General features: G+C 41.3%; 1 protein-coding gene across 2 annotated transcripts in view; it reads left to right on the top strand.

The window, feature by feature from the left end:
- Positions 1-2,225: 2,225 nt before the first annotated feature.
- Positions 2,226-12,768, top strand: part of LOC143319281 (phosphatidylinositol-3-phosphate phosphatase MTMR7-like) — a 28,726-nt gene continuing 18,183 nt past the window's right edge. For both annotated transcript variants that reach the window (XM_076728103.1, XM_076728104.1), the window contains exons 1-4: positions 2,226-2,545; positions 3,528-3,653; positions 10,282-10,444; positions 10,599-10,756. In XM_076728103.1, coding sequence (XP_076584218.1) covers positions 2,522-2,545; positions 3,528-3,653; positions 10,282-10,444; positions 10,599-10,756 — 471 coding nt within the window. In that variant the 5' untranslated portion in view covers positions 2,226-2,521. The remainder of the gene's footprint in view (positions 2,546-3,527; positions 3,654-10,281; positions 10,445-10,598; positions 10,757-12,768) is intronic.

The raw sequence follows: 12,768 nt of genomic DNA, 5'->3' as shown, positions 1-12,768 counted from the left end.
ACACACACACCTGTGGATTATCAACACTTAAAGGATCATATTAATCACCACACCTCTAGCCTTGTCATATGTTCCGGGACTATATTGGTCGGCGGTGAAATACCGTTTTGTTAAAATACAAGTTTTCTAAGACACTGCAGTGGTGATATTTTATTTTAATTTATGAAGTGAGTCACTCAGCCCAATGCTTGAGCGTTTTACGTTGCAGTCCATCATTTAGTTTTGCTTTTTTTTCTATTTATTTTTTATGGACGACAAACTTCCACGGTGTACTACGTTTTACTGCAGATGTAATTAATATACAGCACAGATCAACTCACCTTCCTGGCACAAGGATATTTTCATTTCTAACGTTTCCATCTAGTGGCCAAATGAAGACTGACAAGTGGAAACAATTTTAGAGTGAAAGAGTGTAAAATTGTCATTTACCAGTGTAACAGTGTTATTGTGGAACAGAATTGCAGTATTACAGTTTTACAACTTAGAGTGTAACACAGTGTAATGTTTGGTTCAGTGCAGTTTATCAGGATGTAAACCAATTCCAAATTTGAAAAACAGAAATACAAAGGACGAAAGTAAAGAACTGCACTTATATATCAGATAACTAAAAAACACACATTACACAGTTCAAACATATTAAAAACAGACGGAACAAAAATCAATGAAAATGAACATTTTATGGAACAGAGATTCTGAGCTGATTAAAAACACAGTCAAATCTAATGTAATCTCACTGTAGAATGTTTCATTGAAACAACAACCATGAAGTGTTTCCACTGGTTTCGTGGGACTGAGTGTGGCGATTGTATCTGATACCTGCATTAGATGCAGCCGTCTTCTTACCACTTGTTGGATTAAAAAATTACAGTTCAAATGTCATTGTTATTGCACAAATGTTATGCTATAGATAGCATGTAATATTAGCTACATAACATTGCTCAAAGTGAAATGTTTTCAGAAGCAGTAATGGTGTAGGTAAACCAAGACAAGCACAACAAGAACGATCAAGTCACATTTACAAAAAAAAAAAAAAAAAATCAGTGACAGAGTTTGCAGGAACTCACACTTCTGTTCTCTTCTGTCTCCCTTCTTTCGTCCTCTTTTCTTCAGCCATGTGTTGAGATATGGCATGACAAAAAGTTACATATCAACTTAACTGTTGTGTCACTCTAGCCATGTCATTCCGAAGCTCTGTCTTACCGTGCAAGAAGCTGAACTCCACATCACAGGGCTAAGATGGACACTTTACTGCGCTGTTTTGGTTCTTCTCATGCTTGCACTCCTCATTTTTGTATTTATCCCTGACATAAATGACAATAAAGTTGAATCTAACCAAATCCAAACACACATATATATGAAATGATACTGTTGTCAGATACTGAGGCTGTCCAAGTAAACGCCTTAACAATGTCAATAATCTAGATTTAGGAGGGTTTTTTTTGTGATAAAATGACTCACTGCCAATAAAGTGGAACCTAAGTAAACGTTTGGAAAACAGTGACAATCATAACTCCAAGTGAATACCAGCATGACACAAGTACAAGACAAGACACAACTGATAAAAAAGGCAGTTTTATCAAAGCGTATTTTTAGATGTGATATATAGTAGAAAATGAAATGGAAAAATTACACTTCTCATCCTCATTCATAGATTATCACTCAAGGGCTGGAGAGCTGCTAGTGGGCAGAGGTGGCCCTATTGAATAGTTAGTACGAGTACTTAAACAAAACAAATGAATATATGATGTATAAGTAAAAAATAAATAAATAAATAAATAAAAACATTGGAGACATTAAAATGTTTTAATGTCTCGTGCCTTCAAAGACAAGCGAGAGTGGAATTGCGCACGCGCATTTGCAGGTGATCCTTGGAGCTCACGAGCACGCTCTTGGCACGAGCTGTAAACCAGTGTGAAGTTTACAAAAATAAATCATTTGACGCTCAGTTGTAATTTTCAAAATAAAGAACATATTTTAAATTGATACAGGACATTATTCAAAAATATTCCAATATGCTGCAAAAATGTTGGGAGCAATCAGCTGTGGTTTGCCATATACACGCTTGTGAAAAATGGGACTCTGGAAATGTAATGTACAGTATACTTTAACATATCGGAATGCCATTTCTGTTAGAGCTCGAGATTTCCCTTGTAATACACTAGCTTTATTTTGAAAGGCATAACCGGAGGCTGTGCATTTCAGTATCATTAACTTGACAGTCGTGTAGTGCGCAGTAACGCATCTGTTGACAGCGTCACTATCAATCGGAGATAGAGGGAGCTCGGATACCGTTCATAAGTAGCAGTGGCACTATAGAGCCCTTACCTCACTTTAACCGAACAAACCCGGGATACAGAGGGACGGAAATCATGATAAATATTCCGGGGCAGATCCGGAACAACAGCCACGGAGAATACGCCTCATTTGCTTTCGTGAAACAGGGAATATAGCCACTAACGGTAAAAACCACAAAACACGTCGGGCTACTCTTTCTACATCTCCACCATTTTGGTTGTCAGTGATGGAGCACATCCGGACGCCCAAGGTAACGTTATCCACACTCAGCATTTCCATGACAGGCAAGGTTAGACAACCAGTTCTGTGCATCTCTCCATCTCATCTCTGTCTGCCTCCCTTACACGGCACAGTTTGATCAACACATGTGAGGCATCCCAAAACCTGCCTGCAGGAAGACGTCCTTTGATTACGCTGAAATCGGGCATCATGTTAGCAGTATATTTTGTGGCGCCATGGACTTCAAACATCTTGTGTACGGACAGTGTGTATCCAGTGTATCTTTTGCTTAACTAATAGTTATCCAGTGTATTGAGGATCCATATAACTTCTGAAAGTTAACGTCATAATAGACCCCGGCACCGAATCCCTGAGTATCTACGAACACACCTGACGCATGAGGCAGTAAGATGCTCATGTGCTCCGTAGACGTCCAACTGATTTTTATTGCTAATGGAATGCTGATATTGGTAATACAGTCAATATATTCTGCCGCACACATCTGCCCAACCATGACGTAGCATTGTGCTGGTAACCACCATTTTCCTCCTGTCTGCCAACCTAGCAAAGGCACACAGGCCTCATATGGACCCCATCCTCCTCGTGACCACATCACTCTGGTCTGAGATAATAGGGCATGAAGAGTACACAGAATCTATAATGATACGTGCATAACAGCATCATATCCTCATGGCTATTGTTGGTCTTCTGTATAAGCAGTTGACAGAGGCATATCTGTTTGTTGATCCATACAAACACGCAATCCATACAAGAGCATTAGTTGCTGAATGACCTTGATTTTCAGACACATTTTAAAATGAGCTCAGTGAACAATGTAATCTGTGGAGTCATGTAAGAGGATGCGGTGAGCTGTTATTCCAATTAAATAATCTGTGTTGTGTTTATGTGCATGTGTTGGTGAGTGAAGAGACATGTGGATTGTTATCTTTCTATATGTCAGGTTTGACCCGTGTGTTTTTTTAACTCTGGTACTTTGCGTGTGATACTGGTAGGTGGAAAATGTGCGTCTTCTGGACCGTTCATCAGGCCAGAGAAAGGCCAGCATTGGGACTCTCTACCTTTCTGCCACACACACCATCTTTGTAGAGAACAACCCTGAGACACGCAAGGAGACATGGGTAAGCTGAAAGCTGGGCACTACACCTGTGAGCTATGAGCACAACCTTTAATGCTTGAGCCAGCCAGCGCTGCATTTAAAGGTCCAGTGTGTAGGATTGAGGGGGATCTTTTACAGAATATGGCAGGAATGGAATATAATATTCATTAGTATGTTTTTGCTACACGAGTGGCAGCTAGTTGCAGCAGCTTGGGCCGTTTTTCTTTGTCTTAGTGTATTTTTGTGTTTTGCATTTTGTTTCGTCCTTTACTAGTCTTGGTCAATTGTGCAACTAGTGAGACTAGTGATTTGCTTTTTACTCTTTTCTGGATCACTTACATGAAACTTGGGGGGATCTACTGAACCACATTGTTCATGCATGGGAATAGCATAGAGATCCCCAAAGTAATAAGGAGAAGGAGACAGGAGAGCGAAGGAGAGTGGTTAGATCAGGGTATAGCAATGTTTGTGAAGAACAGATGGTGTAACCCAGGCCAGATCAGTATTAAAGAGCAGCGCTGCACAAGAGACATTGAGCTGTTATCCATTAGCATTCGGTCATATTATCTGCCGAGGAAGTTCTCACATATCATCACGATAACTGTGTACATCCCCCTGTTGGCCGATACAGCAGCAGCACTGTGCTGCACACACTGTGGTTTCACTGCTGCTCACATCGCACCCCAAGGCCCTCATCTCTGGTGACTTCAATCATGTTTCCCTGTCCTCCACTCTCACCACCTTTACCCAGTATGTTAAATACCACACCAGAGACAATAGAACACTGGACTTACTGTATGCAGACACTAAGGATGCTTACAGTTTATCACCATGGGCCTTTCCAGTCACAATCTGGTTCATCTGCTTCCTCCATATCTTTGGTGAATAAACAACCACCAACCATCAGGTGTGTGAGAAGAATGTCAGAGGAGTCCAGTGTGGCACTGAGGGACTGCTTTGAAACCATTGACTGGGATGTGTTGTGCAGTCCACATGGGGAGGACATTGACAGTTTGACAACCTGCATCACAGACTATGTCAACTGTGTGGAAATCACTGTGCCTACTAAGAAGATACAGTGTTTGAACAAACCTTGGGTGTCCCCTGAACTTTTGAGTTTTTAGATCAGGAGACAAAGATGAGCTCAGGGTGGTGCAGAGGGAGCTGAAATGGGAGATAAGGAGAGGCAAAGACAGCTACAGGAGGAAGCTGGAGGAGCAGCATCAGAGGAACAACACCAGAGAGGTTTGGAGGGGCCTGAAAACCATCTCAGGCCACACAGTGACAGCAGGAGGGGCCCTGAATCTGGAGACTGGGAATGGGCAGGTGAACTGAACCTGTTTTTCAACAGATTTGATTCTACCCCCGTTCCTTTCCCCACTCACCAGATCCCAGACCTGACACCACAACCCCTCCCTCCCCTTCGCAGCACACCTGACACCAGCAGCACGCTCTTCACACCACTTAACCCCCCTCTGCTCCACATCACAGACTGCATTTCCCTCCCCCCACCTCACTCAACAGGAGCTACCCCCCAGCCCCACCAGCCTCTCCATAACAACAGATCAGTTGAGGAAGGAGCTCAGGAGGATGAAGGCCAGGAAGGCTACAGGCCCCTGATAGCACCAGCTCTGCGGGGTCACCCTGCACATCTTCAACATGGAGCCTCAGTCTGGAGAGAGTTCCAGCCCTGTGGAGAACTTCCTGTGTGGTCCCTGTTCCAAAGACTGTGCATCCCAGGGAGTCCAGCCACTTCAGGCTGGTAGCCTTAACTTCCCACCTGATGAAGACCTTTGAGAGGATCATACTTAACCACCTCTGTCACCTGGTAAGCAGCAGACTGGACCCCCCTACAGTTTGCATATTGACCAGGCATTGGTGTGGAAGATGCAGTCATCTACCTGCTACATCGATCTCTTTCTCATCTGAAGCATACTGGAAGCACTATGAAGGTCATTGCCTTCTTTAGTGCTCTCAACACAATCCAAACATCACTGCTCAGGAGGATGCTGGAAGGAGTCGGAGTAGACTGCCACCTGGCTGCGTGGACCATCAACTACCTCACCGACGGACCATAGTATATGAGGCTTTGTGACTGCACTGTTATATTTATGGAGAGAGCAGGTCCACTTCCACGGAGTCCGCCATCTTGCACCATCATGTTTCTATGGTAATCTAGAATGGAAAGACCAAACACTGGTTCTGGAAAAGACAGAATGGACATAGAAACAGATAAAAAATGAATGTAAAATTAGATGGAGAATAAAAACAACTTGATAATGATAGTAAAAATAAGATAGAATAAGGATAAAAATAAAAAGGACAATGCTTAAAATCACACAATAAAAAAATAAAATATAGGTAAAAAAGATTACATTGAATCATAAAATCAAGTAAAATACAACAATTTAAAAGAAGTGCAGCAGTGCGCAAACGCTGGCTCCCTTGTGCAAACCCAAAAGAGATGTCATGTTTCTCAAACACATGATCTCCACTGACGGAAAACGTTCTCCCTTTGATCTATGTTTTAATCCCTTTTTTCGGAGTGCACCTCGTGTGCAGCAAGACCAGTTACCAGTCTGTTGTTGCAAGTGCACTGTTCTTTGCTGCAGTGTGCTGGGGGAGCAGCATCGGAACCGGCGACACCAACGGACTCAACAAACTGATCAGGAAGGCCGACTCCATTATTGGCTTCAAATTAGACACCTTTGAGGCGGTGGTGGAGAGGAGGACACTGGACAGACTGTTATCCATCATGGATAACCCTGAACATCCTCTTCACCACCTTATGGACAGACAGCGGAGCTCCTTCTCCAATAGACTGCTCCAGCTCCGCTGTCACAAGGACCGCTTCAGGAAAACATTCCAGCCACAAGCCATTACACTGTACAATAGTAACTTAAACAGTTAATCTACCAACCTCACAAACCCCAATATTCAGTGTTACATATTATTTGCACTACTGCAATATTGCACATACTGTTTATTGTTTACATTTATTTATCATCTGCAGCTTGCACAGAATTTTTTTTCTGGTATATAGTTTATAGCACTGACTCACTCTCTCTCTTAGGAACTGATGTAAATACTTTATACATATATACTTTTATATACTTAGTTATATTGTATTTCATTATATTGTTATATTTTTAATTGCTATTATTCTATGTTTATACACTTAGTTATATTTCTGAGAACATTCTTTTTCTTTCATTACCCATCCTTATTCTTCTATTGTATATATTTTATGTTTATGGGCATGCTTAAACTGCTGCTGCAACAAAAGAATTTCCCAAATTGGGATCAATAAAGTAAAAGTCTAAGTCTAAGTCTAAGTGATGGTCAGAAATAGGTAATTCTAACACTGAAACATTTTCAGTGTTCAACTCTGTTGTTATTACAAAGTCCAGAATGTTGTCATGCTCGGACAATACTGAGAAATATTGGGAGTAGATAATATCGTGATAGCCTTCTGTGTCTTTCATTAATTTAAGTCTCTGTCATGTATAACTATCCACGTTCTACTTTCTAAAATGTTTGCCAGAGAAAAACAAGGATATCTGCAAAAGAATGTAAGCAAAGCAAGGAGCTAGCGTAAGAAGTGTCTGCTCGATAGGAGAGCATGAAGTGAACTAATAGACACCTCTTATTGGTTAAAAGTATAAACCAATGTAAAAATGACAATTACTAACATAAACCACAATGTTCTCAACAAACATACACTAATAAAAATTGACATTTGCATTTTGGAACATAAAATAACTGACTACAAATTGGACAGTCCAACACAAGGCATTATGAGAAAGGCGGTCCATCACTAATAATACACAAGGTATCCACTGGATACCTGTCCTGGAGGTGATGACCATGTTTCTGTGTTCCTACTATCTTCCCTTGGAATTTTTTACTGTCGTTGTCACCTGTGTTTATAGGTGTAAAATCTGAAAGGACACAATCAACTCATTGAGACACGTTCATGCGACACACCATATTTTTTCCCTGATGCTGCACCGTGAACTAACACTAACACCCACCTCCTCGATGGTGTCCAGAGGGCAGTCCAGGACAGAGCCAGCTCTCCTGGCCAGTTTGTTAAATCTATTTCTGTCCCTCTCAGAGCTCCCACAGCCCCAGCAGACCAATGCATAGAAAACTGCAGATGCCACCAAAATGTTAACAGTGTCCTGCATACTCCAATGGACCTCAGTCTTAGTAGGTGGAGACGACTTGGGCCTTTCCTGTACAGGACATCTATGTTGTTTGTCCAGTCCAGTTTGCGGGTAGATTTAACACCCAGATATTTGTCATCATTCACTATCTCAATGTACAAACCCTGAATGTGCACCGGTGTAATCCTTGGCGCATTTCTGTGGAAGTCTATCACCACCTCGTTTGTTTTGCCGGCATTTATGTGCAAGTAGTTGAGTCCACACCAGCTCACAAAGCTGGTGATGACTTCCCTGTATTCTAGTTTGTTTCCCTGTAATATACATCCAAGGATGTATCATCTGAGAACTCCTGGATGTGACAGCTGTTTGTGTTGTGTCTGAAGTCCGGTGTGTAGACGGTGAAGAGGAAAGAAGAGAGCACTCATTTTTTTAAGTTATGTTACAATCTTTTGACACATTGGCAATATAAAGTGATTAAGACTTGTTAATTGCCTGACATTTGTATGTATTGTATCTTTAAGTACATTTAAGTACATGACGGAAATCCAGTACAAAAGGAGAAGCACATAAAAGTTAAAACATTTGAAGACATAGACAAGACAATATGTCACTCTCCAGCTTCTTCTTTCTGTATCATTAAGTGTACAACTGTCACGATGACAGGGCTCTGGAAAGTTGGCTATTTTTGAGCTTCAGTATGGTTTGATTCCAGAAGAGATTTTCTTTAATGAAAGTGTTCTTAGTCTTTAGAAAGAGCTGCATTACATCATCACTGATTGTATGAGTGAGTGTGTTTCAAGACCCAGGAAGGATAGATGCGTCCCATTCCTCTTTCGAACCTCCTGGTGGTGGATGACACTGCCCCATCCTTCAATACCTGACTAGATAAAACAGGCATCCAGTTGTGTCAGATTTTGCCCACGAATGTGTCTGTTGGATTTGCAGGAACAAAGATAACAGTTTGTGTGTTTAAAAACAAAACAGCTTCTAAAGCAACCGTCGACTTCTTCTTTACCCCCACCACACAGCATGTGCTGTGAGAGGACCTCAGCAGCTTCCCCATAAATTGATGTTGACATTCCTTCCTGAGTATTTTAAATCAAGATTACACAATAAGGTTACACATGTTCATGTTGGCTTTGGTTTTTAAGTGCAAACTTGTGCACTTGGAGATAAAAACCTAATTTAATCAGTGATTTATTTTTTCACAAAAATACCTGACAGAAAAAATGGAGCATTGTGTGTGTTTTTATGTGTTTTTTGTTAGTGTGCACCAGTTTAGGTTGGATAAAGAATATCCACAGTGGACAATTGAACAGATGTATGTGTGTGTCTCTGAATACATCCCAAGTTTCTTATTAATATTTCCTCACTCTTCACTTGAAATGGAAGTCATTCTGGTCCGCCATCTTGTTGACGGTCCCAAAGCTCTTATTTCTGCTCCAAGGAGTGAGGAACTCTTGAGGAGCCATGAGTGAGGATACACAAGAGCAGCCTTCATGGAAGTCTTTTACAGGCTGACACATCCCCTTGTTGGGTATCAGTTATTAATTGGACACTGCAGCTGATTGAACTGGAGCTTCATATCAGAGTGAAGACAGTTATCAAATTAAACTCAAGTGTATCTCTCCAAAGTTTTTAGATTTTAGTTGTTTTCTGATTCACCATCTAGTTACAAATCTGTGTTAAGTGTAGGTCCAAAAAACAAAAGGACCACAAACAACTTTCCTCATTGATGAGAAAGATATTTCTTTACATGATCTGTCATTCCCCCCCATTAACTTTTATTGTGAAAGCAACTGAAGTCAGAGAGAGTATAGGAGTCAAGAACTACTAACACTTTTACATCATTTATTGTCATTTCCAATCAGTCACATGTGAGGCTGATGAGTGTTGGGAGTGACACAATTTCAATTTTTCTGAAACATTTAGCCTTCTGATTTTCTCTTCAGAATATCAACAAATGCATATGAAAAAATATACATATACATAAACACATCCTGTTCATAGAAGTGGTTCCTGTGCCTCTGAGCAGGACACAGTACACAGTAGAAATACACAGTGCAGGTTGTTATTCATGTGCTGGTGTTTGTTTGAGAGCTAACAGGCTATGGAAAGAAAACACTGGTGCTCTGGCACTGAGAACTGTAGGTCTTTACAAGCATTAGCACAGTACCCATGTGTGCAGACACATTCATCAACGGTCTCTACAGTTGAGCCGTTGAAGCTGACTGACACCTGATCCAACTGTGATCAGCTGCCGTGGCCATGAGAAAGGGAAGCAGCTTCACGTGACGATTTAGAGGAAAGGACATTTCATTTCTTTAAAATCATATTTCCTCATTTCTTCTCTTCTGGCATGGTTTCCTTATGTCTCTCCATGCATCCTCAGTGGGAGGGACTAAGACACAATGAAAAGATACCAGTGAGGGAAACGTGGTTGTAATTTAAGAGACTTGGAATGTAACCTGTGTGTTTCAGGTGCTGCACAGCATGGTGAGCAGTGTGGAGAGGCCACCCACCATCCCCGCAGGAAGTCAGCTGATCTTGCGTTGTAAAGACTTCCGGACCCTCCAGATCCTTTTTCCACAGGAGAGAGACTGTTTGGACATCCACACATCATTGGTCAGGTTATCACGACCAGGTGTGTATGTATTTGTGTGTGCAAGTGCTTAAATGTGTGTTCAAGTGATTTCATGTGCACCAACACTACTGGCTGGCAGGGTGTGATGAAAAGGTGTGATATTAAAATGAGTCTCCTCTCCTTTCCTCTCCTCTCCTCTCCTCTCCTCTCTCAGAGAAGTACAGTGAGCTGTACTGTCTGTCCTTTAATCCCAGTGTGAACAAAGAGGAGAGAGAAGAGTCGTGGAATTTCATAGACCTCATGGCTGACTACAAGAGGATGGGAGTTCCTAATAACCTGTGGGTCGCTACAGCGGCCAACAGTGAACACAGGGTCAGTCCAATTGTGACTTGTTTATCTGGTGTAGAAATAAGAGTCGGACATCAAAGTGTTTTTAAGAATAGAACAATGAGTCAGTTGGGGACTTTGAATTATTTTTTAAGAGATAAGGGGTAACTTTATGCTGGGTAATGGCTTTAGAGATGAAAGCTACTTCTTGAATAAAACACGATGGAGTTGAAGTTCTACCTCGATTGACCATATTCATATGGCAGCCATTTTCCTCTGATGTCACACTCAGGGTGGGAAGCCCAAATGCTGTTACTAAAACATTAATGTTGAAGTGCTGTGTTCCAGGTTTGAAGTTGTATCTGACAGATGATTATTAATATGTTGTTATACCTTGAAATATGGCCCGATGTCCCTTTGGAGTTTCACTATCCATTTTCTTTTCAGTTGCAGATCAATCAGGAAGCAGTGGAATGGTAAGGATTTGTCACATTCTCTACATTTATACGACTTGCAACCTGGGACACAGTATGACATTATCCTTTTGACAACAGCATTGCAGCTTCCCGCCCTGAGCGTGACCTCATTTAAAGTACCACTGTGTGAATGTGGTCTATTAAAGCCATTATTCTCATGTACTCTATGGTCTGTAGCTGTCTACATGTTTCTCCTGATAAGTGCAGAAGATAAGAACATGGCTCTGGACATTTACGAGGTCATCAAGCAAGCCTCCTTTCAGCGTCACTGACTTCTTATCAGCAGCTACCTGCTATATCATGTGGATCATACAGCTGCCCTCTCAAAGTGAGATCATAGAGTCAGCTTTTAGCCCCGGGCTTACTGTTCATCATAATGTTCATGTGACAGGTGGACTGCATATAGGGTGCCTAATGTTAACAGCCTATTCAGTTTTTAAATACTTACTTCAATATTTAATCATGAATAGGTGGTTATGTACGTGCATATTAGTTTGACATTTTTGCAACAATGCTAAGAGTTAGAAGATCGGGACCACTGTGCACTTAGTTTGAGGCTACTACCAGCAACTAGCTGGCTTAGTTTAGCATAAGCATAAGCCAGGAAAAAGTCGACCATATAATCCCCTGTTAAACAGCATTTTTTAGAAAAATGAGATACAGCATGTTAAGTAGTGAGCTTTAGAGGTGCTAATAGAGAAATTGTACTGCTTTTGACAGCTGTTTCCCCTTCTGTAGTCTTTGCGCTAACATAAGATAGCTGGCTTCTGCTGGTAACTTTATATTTAACAAACGGATATGAGACTAGTATCAATCTTCTCATCTAACTCTGCAAGAAAGCCAGTAAGCATATTTCCTATGAGTGTATGCCAGACTTTTCTTTTGAAATGTTTTCATTGCAACTATACATTACAACAATTGATTCCATTGCTATGTGGTCCTCTCCGCTTCACAAACACACAAGTTTAAACAGAGAGGAGAAACTGATGCTGTTGATGTTTGTTTAGAATTACGGCCTTTTGCTCCCATTTTTCATGAGCTGAACTCAAAGATCTAAAACATTTTCTGTATACACAAAAAAACATTTCTCTCAAATATTGTTCACAAATCTGTTTAAATCTGTGTTAGTGAGCACTTCTCCTTTGCCGAGATAATCCATCCCACCTCACAGGTGGCATATCAAGATGCTGATTATTGCACAGGTGTGCCTTAGGCTTGCCACAATAAAAGGCGACTCTGAAATGTTCAGTTTTGCTCTATTGGGGGGTCAGAAAACCAGTCAGTATCTGGTGTGACCACCATTTGCTTCACGCAGTGCAACACATCTCCTTCGCATAGAGTTGATCAGGTTGCTGATTGTGGCCTGTGGAATGTTGGTCCACTCCTCTTCAATGGCTGTGCGAAGTTGCTGAATATTGGCAGGAACTGGAACATGCTGTTGTATACGCCGATCCAGAGCATCCCAAACATGCTCAATGGGTGACATGTCTGGTGACTATGCTGGCCTTACAAGAACTGGGAATTTTTCAGCTTCCAGGAATTGCGTACAGATCCTTGCAACATGGGGCCGTGCATTAGCAT

The sequence above is a fragment of the Chaetodon auriga genome, chromosome 4 (genome assembly GCF_051107435.1).
Source record: "Chaetodon auriga isolate fChaAug3 chromosome 4, fChaAug3.hap1, whole genome shotgun sequence".
In the NCBI taxonomy this organism is placed as follows: Eukaryota; Metazoa; Chordata; class Actinopteri; order Chaetodontiformes; family Chaetodontidae; genus Chaetodon; species Chaetodon auriga.
Note: the sequence above shows the minus strand (reverse complement) of the source record. Positions and strands in the feature narration are given on the sequence as shown.